The sequence below is a fragment of the Gymnoscopelus microlampas genome, assembly GCF_963454915.1.
Source record: "Gymnoscopelus microlampas genome assembly, chromosome: 7".
Lineage (NCBI taxonomy): Eukaryota > Metazoa > Chordata > Actinopteri > Myctophiformes > Myctophidae > Gymnoscopelus > Gymnoscopelus microlampas.
The window spans coordinates 45,120,391-45,146,339 of record NC_139944.1 but is presented as its reverse complement, the minus strand read 5'-3'; the positions used below and the strand labels follow the sequence as shown (position 1 = coordinate 45,146,339).

Sequence of the window (25,949 nt, the reverse complement as noted above, 5' to 3'; positions counted from 1 at the left end):
AAACCATACAACATAGCTGTCTGTCTCTAAACCATACAACATAGCTGACTGTCTCTGTCTCTAAACCATACAACATAGCTGTCTGTCTCTGTCTCTAAACCATACAACATACAGTAGCTGGTCTCACCACCATCCTGTACACCTTTCCTTTCATTCTTGCTGACATTTTCCTGTCACACATCACACCCGACACTTTTCTCCATCCCTTCCAACCTGCTTGCACTCGTTTCTTCACCTCTTTTCCACACTCTCCATTACTCTGGAATGTTGACCCTAAGTACTTAAAATCCTACACCAAAAAAAGGACATTCTGGTCATGCCAGAAATTTATGAATTTTGCAAAGGTGGTGGTTCCAGGTGCCACACACGCACACACACACACACACACACACACACACACACACACACACACACACACACACACACACACACACACACACACACACACACACACACACACACACACACACACACACACACACACACAGAGAAATGAAAGGAATGAAACCTTTGGCTACTTGGGGTTATGACCTCTAACCTCTCTTTGTAATATGCAACATATCCTGTTGTTCCTGCAATATTCTGTATGTATTTTTCTATTTTCTAAAAATACGATTAAACAATATAATATACTGTATAAATTTGGCAACTTTTAGATCTGTGGGTTTTGAACAGTGGTGTAGGTTTGCTACTAGTAAGCGAAGACCAATGTCTGATTCATGAAAGGGTGAGTAAAGCCTATTTGTGCGCATCTCAGGTGTGTAAAATTCCACCTGTTAGCAGATCAAATGCACACACACACACACACACACACACACACACACACACACACACACACACACACACACACACACACACACACACACACACACACACACACACACACACACACACACACACACACACACACACACACACACCAACTAACTTCATGTCCTCTTTCACTACATCCATAAATCTCCTCTTTGGTCTTCCTCTAGGCCTCCTGCCCATAGAGTTAAAAATAATAGAGAGGGCACCAGATATCGCCTCCCATCCACTTGCATTGAGTTGCTCACCCAGCGCATGAAGCGAATTCACCCCTTCTTCCGGGTTGTAAAGTGTGATGGGCGTAGCCTATTTGGGGCCACTGTGATACGTTCTGCGTCACAGAAGTGACGCGTTTTACGTCACAGAGGTGCGCGGGCCCGTGCGCAAGCTGGTGCGCAAGCTCGTGAGTCAAGCCCATTGGTCGAAACCGTTTTCGCTCGTACATTTGCAGTGGCCCCATCCGTTTAAGCTGCAGTACCTACGAATGGCCAGCATGTCCATTTCGCTTCAATGCAAGCACTGGGTTCTGGGGGCTTGCTCCTGCCTGGCAGTCTTCTTCCTTCTACCGATACACTCACCATCCCTCCTCTGTACATGTCCAAACCATCTCAGTCTGGCCTCTATAGCTTTTTTCTCCAAAACTTCTAACATAAGCTGTCCCCCTGAAGTACTCATTCCTGATCCTATCCATCTTTGTTACTCCCAGAGAGAACCTCAACATTTTAGTCTCTGCTACCTCCAGCTCTGCTTCCTGTCTTTTCCTCAGTGTGACTGTCTCTAAACCATACAATATAGCTGTATGTCTCTCTAAACCATACAACAGAGCTGTCTGTCTCTCTCTCTAAACCATACAACATAGCTGTCTGTCTCTAAACCATACAACATAGCTGTCTGTCTCTAAACCATACAACATAGCTGTCTGTCTCTCTCTCTAAACCATACAACATAGCTGTCTGTCTCTGTCTCTAAACCATACAACATACAGTAGCTGGTCTCACCACCGTCTTGTACACCTTTCCTTTCATTCTTGCTGACATTTTCCTGTCACAAATCACACCCGACACTTTTCTCCATCCCTTCCAACCTGCTTGCACTCGTTTCTTCACCTCTTTTCCACACTCTCCATTACTCTGGAATGTTGACCCTAAGTACTTAAAATCCTACACCAAAAAAAGGACATTCTGGGCATGCCAGAAATGTATGAATTTTGCAAAGGTGGTGGTTCCAGGTGCCACACACACACACACACACACACACACACACACACACACACACACACACACACACACACACACACACACACACACACACACACACATTTTAACCATTTATTTATGTCCACATAAAGGATAATACATACAGGGACACAAATATTATAGGTGCAGTAGGGTTACATTCACAAAATCATGGTATATGTTTTCATGATACAATAAGCATGTCACTCAGTACTCTACGGGTATAAGTAACAGCGTCTCCGCCATATATGGCGACTGCCAATTATAGCAGAGATAGCACAATACTTTGCCAGCCTTTTTGCCTCCTTTTTGGGCATCTTAAGTTGTTGAAGCCCTCTAACAACTAATCTGTGGGTATGTCCCAGGCTGCCGAATATAAAGACAAATAGTCTGCACCTATAACCTAGCTCTGAGATGGTATGTAGGAGTGGTTGGTATTTAATGACCTTGGTCATAAAGGCCTCCTCTAGGCTAAGGTCAAAGGTGCATGCTATCTCTAACACAGACACTTCCCTGGACTCTTCATTCACCATAACAACATCTGGTGTATTAGCTGTCAAAGATGTAACACACACACACACACACACACACACACACACAGAGAAATGAAAGGAATGAAACCTTTGGCTACTTGGGGTTATGACCTCTAACCTCTCTTTGTAATATGCAACATATCCTGTTGTTCCTGTAATATTCTGTATGTATTTTTCTATTTTCTAAAAATACGATTAAACAATATAATATACTGTATAAATTTGGCAACTTTTAGATCTGTGGGTTTTGAACAGTGGTGAGGGGTAACGTATATGTAGCTAAAGTCCTGTACTTAAAGCCCTGATATGTTGTTTTGGCTTTTATCTTATTGTTTCTGTTCCATATGTTGGTAATGAACTGTTTAGCGTGCCTCTGTGTGTTGTTTACTATCGTTTGTTCTGTCCTGCTGATGAAATGTTCTGTACAGGACTTTGGTACAACGAAAGTTGTTTTTAAATGTGCTCTATAAGTAAACGTGATGTGATTTGATTTGAAAGGAGTAGTTCACCCAAAAAATGACTTATTTTCTATCAATTACACACCCCATGAAGCCTTGAATTCATGGAGATTCTTTTGTTCTTGTCGCATTCCTGAGACAATAATTTAATGGCCGGGTCATCGGTCAGTACGGGACTCAGCAGGAGACTCTTTGAGGCTCCGCCGGTCATCACATTATTGGTTTAGGAATGTGACAAAAACAAAATAAACTCACTCTCACTCTTTAGCTGAGAGTGGGTGGAGTGGGATTCAGCACAATCTGAGCATAATTTGACACACCTGAGGTAGGCCTATATAGGCCCAGGTAGAATTCTTAGACTAACATGTCTGAAGGATGGAGAGGTGCACTACGGGAACCCCATGGCTAAGTAGACTTCATGTTCCTAAGAGTATTTGTTTGTTTGATAAACATTTATGGCTGTTTGTTTATGCCCTTGTTTGTTTGAGTTACTGATTGTTACTGTCTTTTTCATTTCATATTCAGTTCAGTCATGACCACCATCATATGTACCCAGAAATAAAACCACTTTACGAAAAACTTCAAACCCTGGTCTGGTCCTCATGCTTTGGCAGGCATACTGGTGTAGGAGTGTATGTGTGTAGCCAGCAAACTTTCTGTCCCAGCCAAAGGCATTTTACATGGTCCCGAGCAGGATACTCCGCCACAAGATATGGACAGAAGGAGAATGATGAGGCACTTAGAAAAGGACACAGGATACCTGGGCCTACCTCAGGTGTGCCAAATCAGGCTCAGCTCGGGCCCCACCCACCACCAAGTGAAGTGTTTGGTTGTGCTCGGAGCCATTTAAAGGGCAAGACTACTTTGGTAGAGGCTTGGGTTGTGTAGTTACCTTGCGATGATGAAACTCCAAAGGTGGACAAGAAATCAAAACCCAGCACGGTGTGTTCTGTTTGGGTTGGGTTGTGTAGTTACCTTGCCATGATGTAACTCCAAAGGTGGACAAGAAATCAAAACCCAGTACGGTTTGTTCTTTTTATAAAAGGTCCACAAAGAAACATTTCAATGAGTCAAAGGTATGGTTGGTCAAGCCACACATCTACTCAATGCAATGTTGTTGATTTATTTTATTTTATTCCCTTATCAGCCTAATGTCTTTTTTATTTATGCTGCTGCAATGTCGAAGCCAAACATAAATAAGTAGCCAAGTATAAAGCTAGTAAGCTACTATTCTTATGTACCTGTACATAGGATTTTATATACCACCTTGAACTGAGCATTATGCATTATCAGTGGACTCCTCCACTGTCACAGCTAAAATGCACTGTGCATATTTGTTTCATCATCATCTCAGTTCTACTGGTTGCTGTGGAATCGGAGTGGGGTGCATGATTTTACCTGTCAATTCCTCTTTTTGTTTGGCTTCAGTTCAAATGTGGTCACTGCCTCTTCACCAGAGCTACATGCATGAGGCCTCTTGGCACATAATTCATTACGATGATGAATGCATATTGTTCAGTCCATTCCTTTTTGAATTGCCGATGTTCAGCTAGTGTCCGCCTTTCTTTTAATGACGAACTTCGAATATGCCATTTTCACTTAGATTTTAAATATAGGCTTCTACTATTGCTAAACCTGCTAAAGGACTGGTTCTAGCGCACATGCAGGTCAAAAGCGGTAACGTCGGCACTCTGAACTCTCAATGACCCCCAATCAACAACCTTGGCTCCTCAACTAGCTGTCGTCATGGAGATGACAGCTCATAATACATGTGTAGTGTTGTGGACTACACAGAGAAGCAGTCTCATGAAACAAGAGACTTTTGAGTCACACCTTGCAGTGAGTTAATGCAAATAATATATATTATGAAAAGTAATGTTCTACCACTTTCCCAGAGTCACTTCAAAGCAGGAGGCGTTGTGAGCTTGTAGATCTGCTTTTCGGCTAATGTTCCCCTCAGGAAAGGGATGCTATATAGGGTTCAAGTGGTTAATGTAAAAAAAATATCCTATCACACAAAGATTTGGCGGCCCCCCTGTTGTAACTCTGAGGAACCCCCAGGGGTCCCGGACCCCCTGTTGAAGACCCCTGAAAGGAACAAACAAACAAAACATCCCTCAAGTAAATGTAGGCCTACTTAGTTACTGCCCACCATTGCTAAGGACTGAGTTTTTCATAAGTAATCAGAATTACCTCTTTTCCAAACCTGACTACTCAATGACACTCATGGATGTAGGCTCAGTGGTGGAAGAAGTAGGCTACTCGCATTGTGAAGGCTACTTCAATAAAAGTAGCAATACCACAATGTAGAAATACTGTTACGAGTATAAGTAGGCCCCATTCCTGTTTTATTATTATAAAAAACATAATAATTCAATCACTCAATCACAAAAACAATGGAAAATTAAAGATTTTAATTTAGTTTAAGAGTAGAGTGAAGTACACAATCAAGGTACAACACACTATTAGATATTAGTTTTTTTTTGTTTATTTTTTTGTTGTATTTATTCGCACAATAAAAACAGTACAAAGGTAACAATTATTAAAAGACACAAAAATAAGTGCATGGGTGAGAAAGGAAACCCATATAGGGCTTATACAATGCTCTCACCTAAAATAAAGTTAAAAATGGTAATCAAACATAAGACACGACAAACAACAAGTACCGCGTGTGCAGTTGACTGTGTGGTTGTGTGTGTCTGTGTGTGTGTGCGCGCGTGTGTGTGTGAGGCGTGCGTGTCTGCACATGTATGTCTGTGCGTGCGTATGCAGAAGTAAGGCTACATTATATGGTAGAAGCAAGTGGAGAGGCTTGATTCATAAGGCTGCCCCTCAATCTATGTTTAAAGTTACTGAGTGAAGAGCAGGAGTTGGCAATAAGTACAGTATGTGTGTATTCCAGAGTAAAGAACCTCCGTCTTTGATGGAGAACTGGCTATGAGTGGTACGGCTGAAGGGAGGATGAATATGACCTATACATTATGCTACTCCTATACAAAACAATGATACAATATGGAAGGTTTCAACTGTATTTCATGTACAGTACTACTTGCTGTAAAGGCATGATGCAAGTTACAATAATTATACATTCCATCCCTTAAAACCATTATGAGGCTTAATTTACAACGCCAAACATACAGTAAATACATTTCATGTTGTTTCAATTAAATACCATGTCCCTCTTTACATCATTGTTTCAGACCCACTGGGGGATTTTCTTCAAGGGCTGGATGCTCTTTTCTATGCTCTGTTGATGTATTTAATACATAGGACCACAATGAAAGTCCCCAGGATGTTTGTGTTACCCTTTTAGCCCAAGTGTTTTACTGTACTTCGGTGCTGTTCCATTTTTGACTAATAAAGTATTACATTTTTTTTAAAAGATGGCACTCCTCTCATTCTACTAGGTGACTTCATCCTACCCACACAGACAAGTATCATCTTCATGCGACCTCTCCTTATCTTCTCCTAATCAGAGCACGGGTAATTTATTGGACCTAGTGTTCTCTATAGAGCCTGCACCCCCTCTAACCTCTGTTGCTCCTCTTCATGTCTCTGACCCCCATGTAACATTCAACAATACAATATAACAAGACAATAATAATAATGATAATAATGATAATAATAATACTGGCTGCCATTTACTCCAATCTTGTAAGTCTGTTAAATGCCAAAATTGGAAATTGTAAAGGGGTTTGCACTAGATTAAACTCACTTCCATTGGTAGGAATGTGAAATAAAAGTCTTGTCAACTTCATGTAACATGGCTGGTGGCAGTTCAAGCAGATCGTAGTAGAGAAAAGTAGGGGGGAAAAAAGACATGCAGAACCATTTTATTATCTTAATGAGTTTTAAAGGGCAGTCTATAAGGAAGTGGAATGGCACACTTCACCCAGTTGATACACTGTTTGAGTGGCTGATGAATTCTGTTTTTCCTTATAGTTGAGGCGCTGGAATTCATCGTTAATGTCTCGCAGAGTCTTCCCTTTGGTCTCAGGCAGGAACAGGCCCACATACAGAGAGGCCAACAGGCATACGGCAGCAAAAGGTACGAAGCAGTATTGACCCAGTTCACTCTGTCAGAAAGACACGGATTCATGATGACAATTGATGATGATGTGTGGCAACATGCACAGTAAAACTGTCACTCTCAGAAGTAAACTAAACACTGACGATGTTATTGGGTGGAATGGGTGGATGTAACTTCACTCACGGCATGCTTGTTAACATCTATGTCTCTATGTCTAACTGTATGTATGCATGTGTGCATGTCATTAACTGGTACCTATTAGGTTGTAGGCAGTGGTAAAGTAACTAAGTACATTTACTCAAGTACTGTACTTAAGTACAATTTTACGGTACTTTTACTTTTTTGGAGTATTTCCAATTATCTATACTTTTACTTCTACTCCACTACATCTCAGAGGCAAATATTGCACTTTTACTCCACTACAATTATTTGAAAACTTTAGTTACTAGTTACTTTGCAGATGTAAATTATTACCTTATAAAACATACATTAACCACTTTTGGCCCATTTTATACCTAGGCTATTTGAAAATAGCCGATCTACAAGCTCACAACGCGTCGCATGGCAGCGTGTTAGGAGCTTGTAGATCTGCTATTTTGAAACATTTTAGTACTTTTACTTTTGGTGCTTTAAGTACATTTTGATACCAATGCTTTTGTACTTTTACTCAATTTTGAATTGCGGACTTTAGTATTTTTAAATTGCAGTATTAATGCTTTATTTGAGTACTTTTTCCACCACTGAAGTGGGGTTAGTGTCTTAAATGAGGCTCACCACCAAGAATGGAAAGAGCATTCCAACGATGAAGAGGTTGATCCACATCATGGAGCCGGCTATCATATAGGCCGCCGGCCTAGAAGCCTGATTAAAGATTTCTGTAGGCAGAACTCCAGTCACACCGGCTGGGTGAAACACAAAAAAATAGGCTTTTACTTATAACAATATAAATATAATGACATAATATTGATAGAGTTCAAATAATGTTGGGGCGTGAGAACAGTTGAATTGCATTAAGATGATTAGAGCGTGCCTTAGCCTACTGTTAAGGTTTAATATGAAAGTGACATAAAGGTGTTTCATAGTATGTTATGAGTTTGTTACTGTAGGAGTTTGATTGATTGATTGATTGAATACTTTACTAGACAGAAATGCAAACAGCAACAGTCATACATTTAGGCTAAAAGGATAACACAAAAAAATCCTTGTTTCCATTGTGGTCCTATGAATTCAATTCATTAACATAGCATAACAAATAACACCAAAATACAATATCATCGACAAATATAACACACTATATAAAACAAAAATTATCACCAATATCCTCACATCGTAACAGGTTTTCAACGTACCTGGTCCCATTCCAAAGCTGAGAATGTAGGTAAAGATACATGTCATGCTCAAGTAGGGCATCCAGGATACAATGTGCTATTTTTTTTATTAACGGGAGGAAAATAATAGGCCAAAAGTTAGTATGTTATTAGCGATAAAGAAATAAGTCAAATTCAATATTTCACACTTTCCAAAGTTTGCTGTAAGTGATATGTTTTTGTTACGTTTTTTATTTGTATTTAAAGCTCTATATTCTCTATATTATAGCTCTATATTTAAAGCTCTATAGTCCAATAATCAATGCTCAAGAGTGTTTGTTCAGTTTTTCCTGACCTGAAAATGTATTTTCTCTTTACTAAATAGCTGGAGAGATGGGGAGAGATCCCTTACTGAACAAATTACTGAATATAGAGCTATATTTAACACTTATTTTAACCAAAACATATCACTAACACCACACACCACTTTAAGTATCTCCTTCAGACATGTGGCTGAAGAAGGTCCTTGACTAAAACATTGCCTATTGAATTCTGTTTTTATAAAGCAAGTGCAGAGTGAGACAGTGTGTCCTTAATTGCTTAAATCATATGTGTCTACTCCACCAACCCACCAATCAACAGTTTATTATGTGTGCAGGATACTTGATCACACTTTGATTATTAAAAAATGATTATATATTAAGAATAATGACATGCTACAAGTAAACTAGACTCAGAGGCAGATTAATTACAGGCAGTTCAATAATAATTCTGAATAGAATGTTCACTTCTATTCTGGAATTGTATAAATTTCTGTGTACAATATAATTTTGTCATGTACAAAACCTGCCTCCTAGTGGATAGACAGTTGCATTGAAATGTTTGAAATGACAGGACATTCATCAATGAATTCCAGCATTCCCTTATTCCCCCATTATATCTTGTATTTTCTTCAATAATTCATAAATAATCAGAGATATTCCACAATGTTCAACAAATGTAAAGCTCCAAATGATAATTTGTCTCACATGATAATTTCACGGGAACTGTAAAGTCCCCTAAATGTCTATGTAGTAGTTGCGTACATTATGAGATTAGAGGAGTTTTCTACAGTCAATTAATTTTAAAATGTGATGAATACCTCAAATGACAGGGCTATCGTGAACACGACTGCCCAACCTGTCATGAGAATGTAACCGCCCATCAGCATGAATCGCCGTCCCTTTCGTTCTATCAGAAGGTTCTGAAAATGTAGAAATTATACATAGATTTTAACTTCACATAAACCCTAACGTCTCTATTCTTCTAACAGGTGAAGATTCCATAAAAAGAGTCAAACATTCAGTGAAAATAGCAGATAATAAAGGCTATTTTCGGGCAAAGAGATTTGCTTCAGAGTGGGAAAAGGTCCTTCCTTTTTCAGTGACGTAAGTAGGGTTGAAGTGGTTAACTTCACATTGTGTTCTAAGGTAATTTGTATATCAAAAACATGCTCAATATGTTTAGTGGCCCTTGGAATGTGAAACATATATAAACAGAATTCTTCTAACCCAGACATTCCACTTGTCTGGATTAAGGATTTAACAGAAGTAGGGGCCAGTCTCTATTCCCCTTTCAAGGTACTGTAGTACTGTATGTAGGTAGTTACATAAGACATCAGTTGGCTTTGTTGAAGATTACTTACACACATTATGCAGGCAGTGAATTCACATGTACCGGTGCCAATCGTGATATACTGGATCTTACTTTCAGTTATCCCAGCCTCTTTAAATACATAGAATGCATAGAAGTAAATCTGTAAGGAAGAGCACACGTGAAAAGTATCAGAGAAGAGCATCTTTAATCATGATTTACCGTAAGTGTTAAGTTGAAATAGTTGATAAGCTGATTTACCCAGCTGGTTTATTTGCTACATAACTTACATAACACCCATTCCCACAAAGCTGCCAGTGCTGGTTGAAATCCTTGAAACCCATAACTATTTAGTCAGCATTTTTGAAAGAGGGAGGCAGCTTATTGCAGCAGGACAAACAGTTCTTGATCTACAGTTAAGAACATTCATGGCAAAATGGTAATAAACAAAGCTTTACAACTCTTACTAGCTCTTGTAAACTTCTGAAATTAGATCTTATTTAGATGTCCCTCATTCAACATTACACTGGGGACAAATACCAAATCACCCACATGCATTTTTTAAAATGTCTGTGTAAAACAGAGTATAAATTATTGATGGACCATCTCAAATGTCTAATCAGGCAGGCTTACAGGTGGACTGTCATCCCTTCAGTAGCCTACAATAGTGATCTCACTGCGTATCAGTGACACTGGTCCTCTGGAGTATTATAGAGTATAGAGTAACCATTTTGTAACTTAAAGAGCACACCTGAAAAGTGTGGACATTAACAGGTGAAATCTTTGTGATGATGTGTGCTGATGTATCATGTCTTTTCAGAAGTGTCTATCTCACCGAGTCATTGCCACACAGCTGCATGGCACTGCTGATGACCATGACAGAAATGAGTTGCCAGCGGACACTGCGGTCAGTAAAAAGGTCCCATGGTCCCTTGGGCTTTACGCCTTTGGCTTCAGCCTGCTCCTGCAGAATCTCATTCAGCTCATTGCTCTGGACTTCGCATCCACGCAGCCGTCTCAGAGCTGACAGGGTGAAGAAAACCCCAACAGATAAACACAAGCAGATCTATTGTGCACTGACTGTTCTCATCACAGAGCGAAGGATTCATTTTTGAATTTAAGGGAATACCACAGCTGATTGAAACACCCACAAACAATTTCTCTTTACTTTTACCTGGCCCTAAATCCTCCAGTCTCTCAAATCCTCTTATACAGATGTTTTATTGCAGAAAAAAAGATTGTAGTACAATGGTCCAGTTATAATGATTTTTAACAACGTAAACCCTATACAGTACTTTGTATGTGTCGCATCACAATGTGTTGTGAACGTATAGATCGGATATGTTCGCTATTTTGTAAGACTTTTGCAATTTCGGACAATTGTTGCCTATAATGACATGCCCAAAGCAGGGACGCCAGGTTGAAAGCAGTTAAAGTTTCCATCATATTTTTATTTGAACATTATGGTACTTACCATCCACACAACCTTCCTTGTCACCCCTGTCAATGAGCAGGTATCTGGGGCTTTCTGGAAACCATGGCAGTGTAAGTAGCTGGATGAAACCAGGTATTGCATTACTGGCCAGAAGGTACTGCCAGTAGGGCTCACTTCCCAAAATCTCTCTGTGGATGAATTCACATCAATATTATAAAGCATTCATATTTGTAAGAGATATACACATATATAGGCATATACTGATGACATCAGGCCCTATGGACACATGGGCATAAAAGGGACAAGGACAGGGAATCACGTGACGTTGATCCCCTTCCCCTATTCGCTCATACTAGGACATGACGTATGTGTAGTCAGAATAATATGGGCATAAAAGGGTCACAGACATACAGACGGTACAGCGGGTACTCTGACAAGGGGTACAACGGGTACAATGGGTATTGCATAACTAGGTGGGGTATGAATTCCCAACTTGCATCGTGTCTGACTTTACATCGTTCTAGAGTAGGCTGGACTGGTCTAGTAACACGTTTCTGTGATGTCACTGTTAGCCTGAGAACCAGACGAATCTGCTAGTTTAAAAAAAAAAGGCCCTCTACCCAGCTTCCCTCCCCCGAACAGGATAATTATGTAATTTCTGATTATACCTGAGTCCAACCACCTGTCCTAACACCACTCCAAAAGCTGTGAAGACTGCTGAAGACAAGGACACAGCGCCTCGTAAGTGCTTCGGTGCGCTCTCTCCAAAATACATGGGCTGCACATTCATGCTGATGCCTGCCAACAAGACAGTGACAGGTTTCACCATGAATTTATCACATAAGCTCATGTCAAACTGACCTATGACTCAGTTAGCTTTGTGTTCCTGTTTGTTAGGTTACTGGCCACTGGTCCTACACAATAAAATCCCAAGTGTTCGTTTAACTCTGAAAGTGTACAAATGGATCAATAGGGTCCATTTTTAGATCATGTTATAATATTAAATCCATCCATTGGATGGATTTATAGTGTTAAATCCATCATATAGCCATATGATAGTGTACATAATTATATACTATGCCAGGTCAAACCAACAACCGATCAAAGTATTAGACAATATTATATTCATTCATCACTCTGAAATGGAATTAGACATACCAGCGTTTATTCCAACCAGGACACGTGAGATTATTATCATCTCAAAAGACTTGGCAGCTCTACTTGTCAGAGCCAACAGTGCACCACTCATTAGGAAAACATTGTTCAACAGCATACATTTCTTCCTATGAAAAGAAGAACATTGTTACTGTTAAAAGAGAGTAGTCAGTCACACACACTATCTTTACTTACAGTACATGCAATTTTATTGATAGCGTTTCGGTCATACAACCTTCATTAGCCAGATGCCAGATAAAGGTCGCTCCAAGTATGACAAGAGAACAAAAATAATCATTTGTGTTTCAACATTTCCCATTAGTGTATTTATATCCAAACATATTAGTTATCTTATCACTCAATCAACTCAAAATGCATGTGTAGAGCAGACTGCCTGAAGCCCACATCCTAATGCATCCTTTGGCGAAAGAGGGATTTCTCTTTTTCTCTGATGTACGTGTATTCTAAACACACTTGGAGCCAGGAATGCACTGAAGTCTCATCAATCACTGATCAATAATAAACAAGGTTTAATATGAATTTAATATGGCTAATATAGCTTTTATAATATATCTGTTCCTTTCTGTTATACTGTTTTTGAGTGCCTGGGACCTCCTGTCTCTTGTTTGGATACATCTTCGTTCCTGTTGTGCCAAGTGCACCAGATATTATTACAGACTTGAGCGCCTGGCTGTCTTCCCTGCTGTTAAGGTTTAATGTGATATGATATGAGAGTGTACAATACATGAAGACGAGGTCAGGTCTCAGCAGTGTGTCTCACTGGAGTCAGGGACACAGCAGAGTATTGTGCATCACGATTACAAGGCTGGACAGTTAGTTCTAGATTGTTGCAATCTCATGTAAGATATTGGGACCTGTTTGTCAGCTCCTATCAGCTGTTTAGATACAAACATCAAGAACATCCTGATGCTCTGGTATACTAGTAGACAAGTAGTTTGCCAATCATGCGAGAAACGCCTGATTCATACTTGTGTCGTATTCCGGTGTGGCGCGCCGAAAATAGCAGATCTACAAGTTCACAACACTTCACACGACAGACTATATGGAAGTCATAGATAAGTCAGCACTCAGTAATGTCCTTTCACTGTTTAATCCGCTGTGTGTCCCAGTGAGGCCAATAATTGGCCTCACCGGGCCTCACGCGTTTCGACTCAGTCAGTCTTCATCAGTGTACGTGAAAGCTGATGAAGACTGACTGATTCAAAACGTGTCCATTGTGTGTCCCAGTGAGGCCAATTAAAAAGTGAAAGGACCTTACTGAGTGCATCTGGCTTCTTTCTTTTCTCACTGTACTCTTTGGCCATGCACCTAAATAAAGCCCCTGCATTGTGGGAGTGATGTGGGCATTGTAGTCATAAATAAGCACCACACCAGGTCATACAATCATACATACAAAGTACAATGACCATAGATACCATGCAATGAGAGTAAATGATCAAACTTTTGAATAATTCGTTGGACACGGATGATCATTTACCCTTCATGAGGTTCAGTCATATCTACACATTCAGTTAGAGAGTCCCTTACATTACCTCCCAAAATATATGGTCATCGGTCCAGCGATAAGAGCGCCAGCAAAGCCCCCCAATGAAAAGATGGATACAATAATTGTCCAGATCAGAGTCACCTGGTAATCTTCTAACTGCATGTCCCAGCGTTCCAGAAATGTCTCATTTATAAAGTTTTGAATAAACTGTAAGGAAGAAAAACAATATAGTTTAAGCACTGTCAACTAAAATGGTAAACGCACAGAAACTGTTTAGCAGACACAAACACACAAAGCACAGCATAATCCTGCATCCCAGATGTGATGAAAGGAGCATGCAACTGCAATGAGGGTGCAATGAGTTTATCTATAATAGTCACTCAAAAAATGCCCCAATTCTTAAGCATGCATGCCAATTGGCACAGCATACATACTTACACACATGCACGCACGCACATGCACACAGGCACGAACGCACGCACGCACGCACGCACACACACACACACACACACACACACACACACACACACACACACACACACACACACACACACACACACACACACACACACACACACACACACACACACACACAGACAGAGAGAGAGAGAGAGAGAGAGAGACAGGTTGCAGTAAAACATACAGGAATCAAACTTACTACTGTTGGGGCATTCATTATGGCCAGGTTGTAGCCATATTGAAGAGTGCCACCAATGGCACATGAGGTGACCATTAGTGCCAATATCCGAGAATTTCCCTGTCAATACAGAGAGAGATACTCAACTCAAGTATAGTCCACAAATGCACTTTGCCAGTTCAAAAGTCATATCAGACAGTGACTCAAATCAACACTTGAAGCGTTTTGTATTTTGTTGTCTTTAGATTTCTGTTTGCCTAGGCCTACTAGCCTGTATGAAAGAAATTCAATATGGGAACATGGAACATATTAAATAATTGACACATTATGGGTTAAATGAGTCTATTTCTCCACCACAAAAACAACAGTAGATTTAACTTCACAAGTTAAATCTAGTTAAAAAAATAAACGCCCAAATAAAATATATTGAGCCTGGAGAATAAGTTAGGCATGTGTAAAAGTTAAGGCTAGTTTACCTTTTCTGCCCCAGCATCTGGCATGATGATGACAGTAAGTTGTAAGTCTGACAGCTACTAACACACTCATCAAATATGATTTCCCCGTCGGAATCTATGATTGTGTAGCTTAATAAAGTCCGTCCGGTCAGCTCTGGACACCATCCATGACGCGCGTAACTTCACCCATATAAGTGATCCTCGACACCAACCGCGCGCGCGCGCCCGCGCAAGCACACTTTCCATACGTATGATACGTGTGTGACTGGGCTGGCGCACGTGTGTGTGTCCTGTGGAGTGATGGAAGAAGTACTCAAATTTCAAAAATATTAAAAGTATCAATACCACATTGTAGAAATACTCCGTTACAAGTAAAAGTATGGTATTCAGCATGTACTTTAGTAACTGTAGGCTACAACAGTATTGGCATCACAATGTAATTAAAGTACCAAAAGTAACTAACTACTCATTATGCAGAATGTCCCATTTCATTAGTTTTCAAATGTATACGAATCATTTGAAAATAGCAGATCTACAAGCTCACAATGCCTGCATCACTACGCATTGTGAGCTTGTGGATTTTTACTATGGCCTTTATGGCTATGTTTTGTAATAATAATCAAAATCTACAAACTAATAGTAACTACAGATGTCAAATAGTTATAGTGGAGCAAAAATACTTGAGTAAATGTACTTTGCTTAAACCACTGTGTGGGCGTGCGTGTGCACTGCAGTTTGTGAAGTAAGAGATGGGCGTGAGAATTGTGGCGAGTTGGTCAGCACATCGAGAGAAAGATGTCTAACTACTAAAATAAACAATGAGGTTAAATTTCACATGATGCTGCAATGCTGCATCAATGATTGACTTAAGCTAGGTGTCCACCCCATGTCATGAACGAGTGCAGACGTACGTGTCACGACATTAAAGTTTTGCGAAGAAAAAACAACAATATAGACTGTTACAATAAGACGGGACAGGTGGTCTGCACTCACCATACTGTCCATGTCCAGTAGATGGCGCTGCCCGCCAGTTTGAAATGTTGGGGTTAGATTAGACTACTCTAATTATACTCTACTAATGTATATATATATATATATATATATATATATATATATATATATATATATATATATATATATATATATATATATATATATATATATATATATATATATATATATATATATATATATGTTGAGTAAAAGTATAATATTTGACTCTAAGGTGTAGTGGAGTCACCGAAGTAAACGTATTGAACTGAACATTGTAAATTAAATAAAAAAAGATACCTCAACATTTTACTTTGTGTGTGTGTGTGTGTGTGTGTGTGTGTGTGTGTGTGTGTTCGTGTGCGCATACTTGTGTGCGCGCGTGCGTGTGTGCCGTGCGTGTCAGCGCATGTCTCTCTCTCTCTCTCTCTCTCTCCCCCTCCCTTTTCCCCTCTCTCTCCCTCCCCCCTTTCTTTCTCTCTCCCTCTCCCTCCCTCTCTCTCTCTCCCTCCCTCTCTCTCCCTCTCCCTCCCCCTCCCTCTCTCTCTCTCTCTCTCTCTCTCTCTCTCTCTCTCTCTCTAATTAGTCCTCAGCGCTGCTGTCAGCTGCTTGGTCTACGTGTGTCTCCTAATTGGAAGAACAGCAAAAAGTTCACCGCGTGGATTAAAATAACTTCCAAAAATAAAGAAGCGTTTTCGCATAGAAAACAACCAACCCGTTGGCATTTTCATGACATCTGTGTGTAAGACATGTCAAGCGAGGAGATGCTTGCACTTGACACTGGTTTAATTGCCACCAGATTAAAGAATGGCATTTTACCGTTTGATCGCCGTTGGCCGTAGTTAGTGGTTTCTCCAACACAGGCTCACATTTCGGAGATTTTGCCTAAAAATTAGCGTAGTCGATTATTAGTTGGCTTACAATTCGTCAAGATGTGTCGGATTTTCTGGGATACTATGTTACTCATAACCGGTAAGTAGCCTAATTTTAAAGATATAAATAGGCTTATATTAACACATCCTATAACTCATCGATGATGTTGACAAAATGCCTATATGTGTCATGGGCATTTATTGCAGTGCCCTCATCTTATTACTGTTGTAGCTTTGATATTTGGCAAAAATGAATATTTACTCTTCTTTATTTTTAGTGTGATCTGTGGTGTGATTTTACAAAGATCTGCAAACGGCTTATTTATAGTATGTATTGATTGAATACTTAATTAGAAGTTTGCAGAAAAAAGCACATGAAAGTACAGTTCAATACAAGGTCAGCTAATGGGATTTAAAAACCCAAGAAAGCCACTGGCTTGTTTCCATTGGGGTCCTTTGTATTCTATTCATAGTGACATTAAATGACAGACAGATACACTACTATGCAGAACATCATAAAAACTGTTTTAGGAAAAATAAAAACAAGAAATATATACAGTAGGTCGGTCTCATTCTATGTGGATTCTTGACCTTGATACTTTGAGTTGATGCTCCTGAAGGCCATTTGATTCATAATGAAAAGAATATGGGCTATTGGTGTTTGCTGACAGTAACCAAAGTCTTCCAATACTTATGTATTTGTCTTTTTCTTTTCAAAATCTTTCTGTTCAGGTTTTAAGACAAAAGCCCAAGGGCGAGTATACAGAGTGGTGTCTTAAGTCACATAATTCTGAAGAGAATGAAAATAGAGATAAAATAATAACATGAGGTAATGTAACCAATATTATATAAAGGACACATATAGGTCAGACCAATCCAAAGTGTCAGTGACATCAGATATTAATTCTAGCACAAAGATATAAAAAGAAAGGGGATATACTTCGGTATTTGTCGACTATAATGTAAATCTATATTAGGCCTGCATTTCATTATTATTATTATTATTAAACCTGTTAATATGATGCAAGGTGCCTATTCCTGTGTTCTGTTTGTATTGTTCAGTAAACAACCTGCTTTCTCCCGTCAGGTTCCCTCTTTACATTTGGAGCAGGGCAGGGGAATTCCATCATTGACACAGGTTATGCCATCACTGCCACCTCTTCCATTACCACCAGTCCAACCAGTGTGCCTCCTTACACCTCAACGAGCACCTCGACAACTACCACCACCTCTACTACTACCACCACCAGCACCACCAGCACTACCCTCTCTACCACCCGTAAAAAAATCCCTCCAGTTAAAAGTAAGTCAGCATTGCACAATGTAGCCTACTGTAAATGTAGATATTGCTTCAGGGGCATTAATAACACTGTAAAGAAGAGGGGCCCACAGAGCCATTGAATGCATTCAGTAAAATCAAAGAAGCGTTATGGTCTTTTATCCTTTTTATCTCACGACAGCCATATCCATATTGGAGAAGTGAGATTCTTAAGAATTAAAAGCGGTCTCTTTTGATATTTTTTAACACATCCCTAGAGCTACTAGACAGTGTGGCACATGCTGATAGTTGATCCTCTCAGCATGCAGCACGGATAAGAAGCCGTATATACTCAGCAAGCGGTTCCACAAGCTGCAACAGCAATATTCAATCATCATTATCTCAAAGGCACCATGCAAAAACCCAGAGATGGCCCTAATGGCTAATTTCCTTTTGAAAGTTATCCTCGTCTGACTGCCAAAATCACATGGAAAGAGAGACGGTTTGTTGGTTGGCAGATGCCTCGGGGGGGGAAAACAGAGGGCTTTTACAGAGTCTAAAAGGAGACAATGCATGTAGGCTGGAATCCAGAAGCCCATTTACCGTTGGAATGAAGTGTGTGACGGCAGCTGTAATGCAGCTATCTGTGTTGCTTGCTCGTCCCCCTTCCCTCCCTGAATGCTACATTGTTACATTTGTTTTGGGTGTCTAGGGAAACAAATACAGACTTTTGTTTATTGGCCATGTAGGAATGTTTCTCACTGTACGGCTTATGCGTAAGGAAATTGCTATTATGCCTTGTTTTAGTTTAGACATTCTAGTGATGTCATTTTGCAGTGCTGGATAACGAAAAAGGAGAATCTTGCTTATGGTGGACAGAAAAGTTTGAATTGATCTCAAATAGCTCCAGTTCCTGCAGGGATGTGCTGTTCCTGATTTCTATTGGGGCTGGTGGTCTTTTTCATTTGCTATATTTCTGTGTCATTGAATACAACACTTTTCTGTCCCTCCCAGCGATAACTCCACACTAAGTGGTAACAAAAGGCTTCAGTTACACCCTGTTTGGTGGTGTGGGTGTCAGCTTTGGGTTTTAGTAAATGTTATTTCAGGCCTCCGGAGACTTGCACTATTTTTAGACATATGATGCTCACCTGTATTCTATGCTGTATCTACTTAATGCACTACGTTATGCTCATTCATTACAGTCATTCTGGGGTTTTCACAACCTCTCAAAATGCAGATTATAGGTGGTGACTTTACATAACAGCATTACGGCAACTGCGGTTGGTCTGCTACTGTCATCTTAAAGCGTCATCTCTTACTTTACATTGTAATGTAAAGTTGTGGTCTTCCAGAGAGAACACCACAATGCCGTGACAACATAAAAACAAATGCACTATACAGGACTAATCCTAACACTTTACTGTGCTCTGTCAGTTTTATGAAACGTCTGTTCAGCTCGTGGTCTTATACTGAGCGACTTAGATGTGTGGTAGTTGAGCCTCTTTTACAAGAACCCTTTCCCGGGACACATGTCTATTGTCTACAGGGGTGATTGAACCTGTGCAATTTGCATAATACTGGTATGTCACAGTTTGTCTAACCACAAAGCCATGGTCATATGCACAGGTTTTGCCTGGGCCATCACCAAGCTTTAGTACTTCATTGTACATCGCATGTTAAAATAGACAATCTATATCTACATCTCAAGCTAAGGTTGTAGATGTGATATTTTCCGCGAACGTTTGCTTATTTTCACCTAATGTTTAACTATTCTGCCGAATGGTTGCTTATTATGACGTGCCCAGAATAGGGATGCTAGGGTTCATGTGGTTGAGTCCCAATTTCATACATTTTTGTTTCAATTAGTATTTTAGTACGTCAAGATGCAAGAGACCGGAAAACACTGTCATGGACTATTCAAACCTGTGGGTCTGTGAACATATCTACAATGGTTCTCTTGTTTTCACCTCACAGAATTTGTGGTTGCAGCGGTTCGCTCTCATTTTGATGACTGTCCAGACTCCCACAGCCACTTCTGTTTTCATGGCACATGTCGCTTCCTGATACAGGAGGAGACCCCTGCATGTGTGTAAGTGTTTAATTCACTAACTAATCACTCACTCACTCACTCACTCACTCACTGATGATTTCCAGGCATTGGAACTTTATAGCAAAGGAAGATATTATAAAGATTTTGTGGTGATCCATCGATCGATCGATTGATTGATTGAAGGCTATTACATGAACATGTACTTCTACATATCAGTCAAACGGTTAAAACACAAAAAAGCTCAATAGAGCGTATTTCCATTGTGGTCCTTCGAGTGTAAATGTGTGTAAATGTTGGGGAGCAGAGACAAACAGAAAAAAATAACCTTAAAATGCCCAATGTACTAGACAACAAAACTAGCAAGAAACCACATGCGTAATGTACATAAAATACATCTAAAATAATGGTTATAATTGGGTCTTACATAATCTAAGGAGCTAAAGAACTTGGTGAGTTAACATTATTACCCACTTGACTTTTCACAATCCCACCAAGTTGATCCATATCTTCCAGTGCTTGTGTCCTCTGAATGCTGGAATAATGTGTTACAGTATCAGATGAATGACCTCATGAACTGGCAAGCCAGGGATGTGTGTGTGAACTATGGCAGAGATTGTTGCGCTCACATGCCCTGGTGCCTCATTGATTGATCTCAGGCTTATCTGGAAAAATGTAGTTTGCCAGTATCTTCATTAAAATGTTTGAATATTTCTCACATGTCTCTTTGGATGGGGAAAGAATTCAAACAAGTCTTTCAGTTCATGCTCCAATGCTGTGTTATACAGGGTTTGCTATTCTGAAAGAACTGAGGTTGCAGCTTGTAAACAAATGGACTCTTGCTGGTCCATTTCTTCCCAGTTGAACAATCTGAGAGTTAACCTAGAAAAAGTGCTCCTCGGAGCACAGGTCTCCGCCAGGTCAGCTAGGTTATTGTGGGCCAGCAATCTTTGGAATTCGCCAATCAGGATCGAATATGATCCTGATTGGCGATCGGTGAAGTTATAGGTAAAAACACAAAACCGTTGGCTTGATGACAGCGAAACTGTGCGCACACACTCCCTGGATGCCGGAGTAGAACCTCTGCTCATGATGGAGATTAGCTGTCCACAGACATAATGACGGGCGGACGGACGGACGGACAGACGGACAGGGTGCAAAACATAGTCTCAGCCATGCCTTTCGGCCTGGCGGAGACAATTAACACTGTATTTCACTGTGTAGTCATTCAGCTGTGGAGGAGATTATAGCCTACTTCGTGGTTGAGGAAATCTACAGGACCTCGTATAATGTTGTAATGTGTCAGTGTTGTACTGATGCTTAAGGCATAATAATAGGCGCTGGAATGTTTCTGGGGAGTCAGTCAGTCAGGTTTATTTTTGTTTTGTTCCAGGTTTCTTTATTGGTATTTTCTATTTTCACATACAGGTCAATAAGACAAAAGCATACAAAAACAGTGTATGTTACCCCTCCCACCCCCCAAAGTTCCTGCTCCGAAAGAGCCACAAGCCACAACCCTGGTATCTTGTTATACCATTGACACAAAAAGACAATACAAACAAATGAGACACAATTACAATGAAAGTTGAAAGAAAATGTAAAACAAAGATGAAAACAAGTCAAAGAAGTTAAGAATACACAGTAGAATATATATCATTAAAATAACATTTTTAAATTAAAATACACAAAAACTAATAATACAAAAACAAATACAGTGGGATCAGTTTTATGGGTCATTAATGTCAGCAGCATTCATCCTCTCTATAAATGTTAAAAAAATGTTGCCAGATGCTGTAAAATTTCAGAGCACACCCCCTTGTGGAGTAGCACATTTTCTCCAAAGTCAAGTGATGCATAATATCATTAACCCATGATTTGAAAGTTGGTGGGAATCTTTCTTTCCTTTTAAGCAGTATCAGACGCCTAGCCAAAAGGGATTCAGTCAGGTTTAATGCATAGTCATCTACGTGGTTGTATGTATGACTGAGGGTAAGTTGAAGTCAAATGGCGTCAGTGTCTGGCAATGTTAATTGGTTTTCATTTGGAACTTATCAGGGTAATTATTCTTATTGAATATAATCTTAATCTGAAAGGTGCTCTGCTTCCTGTAATTTTCTGATGGTAAAAAATTGTGCAGTTTGTCATTCTTTATTATGTGATGAGTGTCAGGATGCCCATTTCAGGCAAAAGGCCAAATACAAATATAGATGCAAGTGGCCAAGCACAATTAAAGATGGGGGTTGTTGAGCTAACACAACTCCTTGTTATAGCACCATCTGGGTGTATTTGCACCAAAAAACAGATCAGTGTCAAGTCTGGTGGCAAGCGGACATTGCAGTCATGAGTTGTGGTCACTAATAGGGTTAGGTTTAGGGTTAGAACATTGGCCTACTGTGGCAAAACAATTTGGATAATTAATTATTCAAGCGATAGGATACTTCCTGGGCCATAGATCTGCCTGCTCCCGTGTCATTGAGCAGTTACAGTCTGTGTGAAAATCCTGAAACTAATTCATAGCATTCAATCACTGGTGACAAACAGGAAATTGTAATAAAACAGATTTTTTTATAAACTGGCAGGTGACTATCATTAATTGATTACCATGGCTAATGAGCTGTGGCATTACGCCATATTGTATGGCAAAAGACGTCATGTTACGTGTCAACATGATTCAAAGGTCATAAGTTACTACTATGTGAAGGATGAAATTGTCTTCCGTGACTGCTATAACAATATAGACATTTTTAATGTCTATATTAAAAATGGGAAGGAAAATTACACATTAATGTCATATCCCATCAGAACATGGAACGTATCTACAGTGAACACCTGTACAGGCAGCATGTCGCATTCTTTGGCTTGTCCGCTGAAGAATGTTGAAGTTAATTTTGTCTTACGCTATGGTGCAATATGGGTATCTGGTGGGCCTATGGTATATTTTGTGATACTATAAACAAGTAAAAGTAAGGTACATTTTATTTATAAAGCACCTTTCAATATACCCCACATCCTTCTCCCAGCCTGCTCTAATTGCTGACTGTATAGATGGATGGATGGTGGTGGCCTGCAAGCTTTTCTGAAAACATGTAGTATTTTTACCATTTTTTTACTCACAGACGTGTGACATTTAAGATCACACTACTTTTAGTCTGCTTAAAGGGGGATATAAGAGATGTTTGTTTTAAAATGATAGATACCCATGATAGTAATCATTGGAATAGAATGTTTGTTCAGTAACAGGGATCTCTCCAGCTCTTTTGGTAAACAGAAAATACATTTTCAGGTCGGGATACCAATTTTATCCAATCAGGCGAGGATACCAGTGATGAATGTCCTGTGTTCCTCTATGTGGCAGGTGTCACCAAGGCTTTGTTGGGATGAGGTGTGAACATGCGGACCTGCTTGCAGTAGTAGCAAATAATCACAGACCACATACACTTGCCACTGCACTGGTGCTATGTGTGATTGGTTGTGTGCTGGTGATACTATTCTGCACACTTTTACAGTAAGTAAAATGCATATCCATATGTTATCTTATGATGCACACAAATGAAGGCATATACATCCATTGTCTTCTATAATTAGGCCCATAATTAACTGAAGTATTAAGGATTCCTAATATGTAACTAGTATCTTTCCATAGCCTGATGAGGAACATGAAGCAATACACTTTTACAAGAGATACAAAAAATATACATTTTATAAATGATTATTTGATACTTAAAAACTATACTTTTCTAAGTTTGAATTTTTTTCTCTTCCAGTTGTTTGTGGAGGCAGGACTGTCACAGGCGGAGACATCTTCACTATGTCCCGGATAAGACCCGTAGCATGGAAAAGGGGAGAGCATCCTACTGCCCTTCTGAAAGTGGTAAAGTCTTTGTTCTGGTCTACTTGAGTCTAATTCACACTGTGTTGTATGACCATTCACTGAGAATAACTGACTTTCATTTTCACCCCTTGGGTCAGCAAGACCTAGACATACATTTTCTGTGTGTATAAGCAGATCTCTCTCTGTCGCACACAGACAGACAGACAGACAGACAGACAGACAGACAGACAGACAGACAGACAGAGCTACTATACTGTAGTTTTCTGTTGATGAGTCATAGATGACCTGCTTGTTTTGATAGCCAGTTTCTGGTCATAATTAAGACATCCTATACTGTCTATAGACTACCTTCCTTCCTGTGAGAATCTAGTTAAGTCATAAAAATTGGATACGCAGTTCTCCATAGATATCTTTATAATGGAGTGCAGGTGTTCTTGTTTAGTGTATCATTTGAATGAGTGAATCATTTTCATTATACAATGACGATTATTTGACACAACTGTTTTTGTGTTTTGTAACTTTCAGTGGTTTGAGACGACAAATATTTGGAACAGGTGGCATGTTTGCATCATGGACCAGTCCTTCTCAAATCCTTCGGGACGGCAGCAAAGATTTTATTCTGACATTTGGATCATGCAGAACTGGCCAATAGCAATGACGTTTGGTTGTAAGTTAACCATGGCCAAGGAAGGCCTGTCCGTCCAATGACATTTTTACACCCAAATTTGAACTCCCAGAAACTAGGAACACTATTACTGAACTAGTTTCTCCGTGGAAATAGAAGAAGACCTGCTTTGAGCACAGACTCTTCCGAGCTCTGTGGAATAACTTAAGCCTCTGTCGGATCCTCTCCTAAACGGGAGGGCTCAGTGAGTCATAGTGACTATTTATGGCTGGCAAAGAGAACAGGAGAGATGAACATCTAGAAGAATGTTAAGCATCTCACACGGATGTTAATACAGAAAAGAAATTATTTATTTTGGAATGTGAGATGGAACATGTTTGATTTACTTGAGTCAGAGGTATATAATCTTTCCATTTTTGTCTTTTAAATATCTTTTCACTTTTACAGAACTGTATAAGCACTGAAGTGATTTTTACAGGAAGATTTGGTGGGGCAAATGATTGCTTTGAAAGAGTTTTAGTGTCTTGTTTTTAATCAAGGGAGATTAGTTCACTTCACCTGACAAAATGTGGAAATGGTTAACTGACTGACTTCTTAGAACCGTTATGGATTATGACCCATTCATATGCTTGGGCTTTCCCATCAACAAATACTACTTTGCCATATCTAAGTGAAATGAAGACATGTAATGAGGGTTGATACATTTACATGTCAAAAAGGTTGGTAAAGATCATTCAGAGATGACTTTCAAATCCTTTAGTTAGTCAAGCAATTAGGCAGCTTTTTGCTATTCTTTAAAACTCCTACACAGTACTTGAACAAGACTTCCCTTGCCTGAAAGCCATTTAATTTGTGTCACTGCATCTTGGATGTCAACACAAAATGTTTTCCTTTTATGAAAGTTTTTGTAGCTATTGTCATTTTGTAACTGCAATTCTCTAAAGGCTTGGTCAATTTTCATACATCTGCTCTTATTATGTAGTAGATTTTAATCAGACCAATGATGTCTTTTTTTCACAACCAGTACACACGCACCTACTGTATGCATGCATACTCTTAAATCACTGCTTGTATCGTTATGGAATAGCTATATTTGAATTGTTGCACTCCACACTATTTGGCACAAAG

At 39.6% G+C, this 25,949-nt stretch overlaps 2 protein-coding genes across 2 annotated transcripts; one reads left to right on the top strand and one right to left on the bottom strand.

The window, feature by feature from the left end:
• Positions 1–6,899: 6,899 nt before the first annotated feature.
• On the bottom strand, positions 6,900–15,239 carry LOC311048573 (solute carrier family 2, facilitated glucose transporter member 11-like; the record flags this gene model as incomplete). The annotated part of the gene is made up of 12 exons (XM_084061836.1): positions 6,900–7,112; positions 7,841–7,968; positions 8,416–8,491; positions 9,515–9,616; positions 10,058–10,168; positions 10,841–11,028; positions 11,480–11,628; positions 12,109–12,238; positions 12,599–12,723; positions 14,149–14,309; positions 14,761–14,859; positions 15,216–15,239. 12 exons carry the CDS (start codon positions 15,237–15,239, stop codon positions 6,900–6,902), a joined length of 1,506 nt encoding a protein of 501 aa, XP_083917962.1.
• Positions 15,240–17,089: 1,850 nt separating this feature from the next.
• tgfa (transforming growth factor, alpha) lies at positions 17,090–25,672 on the top strand. Its single transcript, XM_084062304.1, has 6 exons — positions 17,090–17,156; positions 18,144–18,359; positions 20,292–20,406; positions 23,720–23,869; positions 24,129–24,235; positions 24,722–25,672. Exons 1-6 carry the CDS (start codon positions 17,117–17,119, stop codon positions 24,727–24,729), a joined length of 636 nt encoding a protein of 211 aa, XP_083918430.1. The 5' UTR covers positions 17,090–17,116; the 3' UTR covers positions 24,730–25,672.
• Positions 25,673–25,949: the final 277 nt, after the last annotated feature.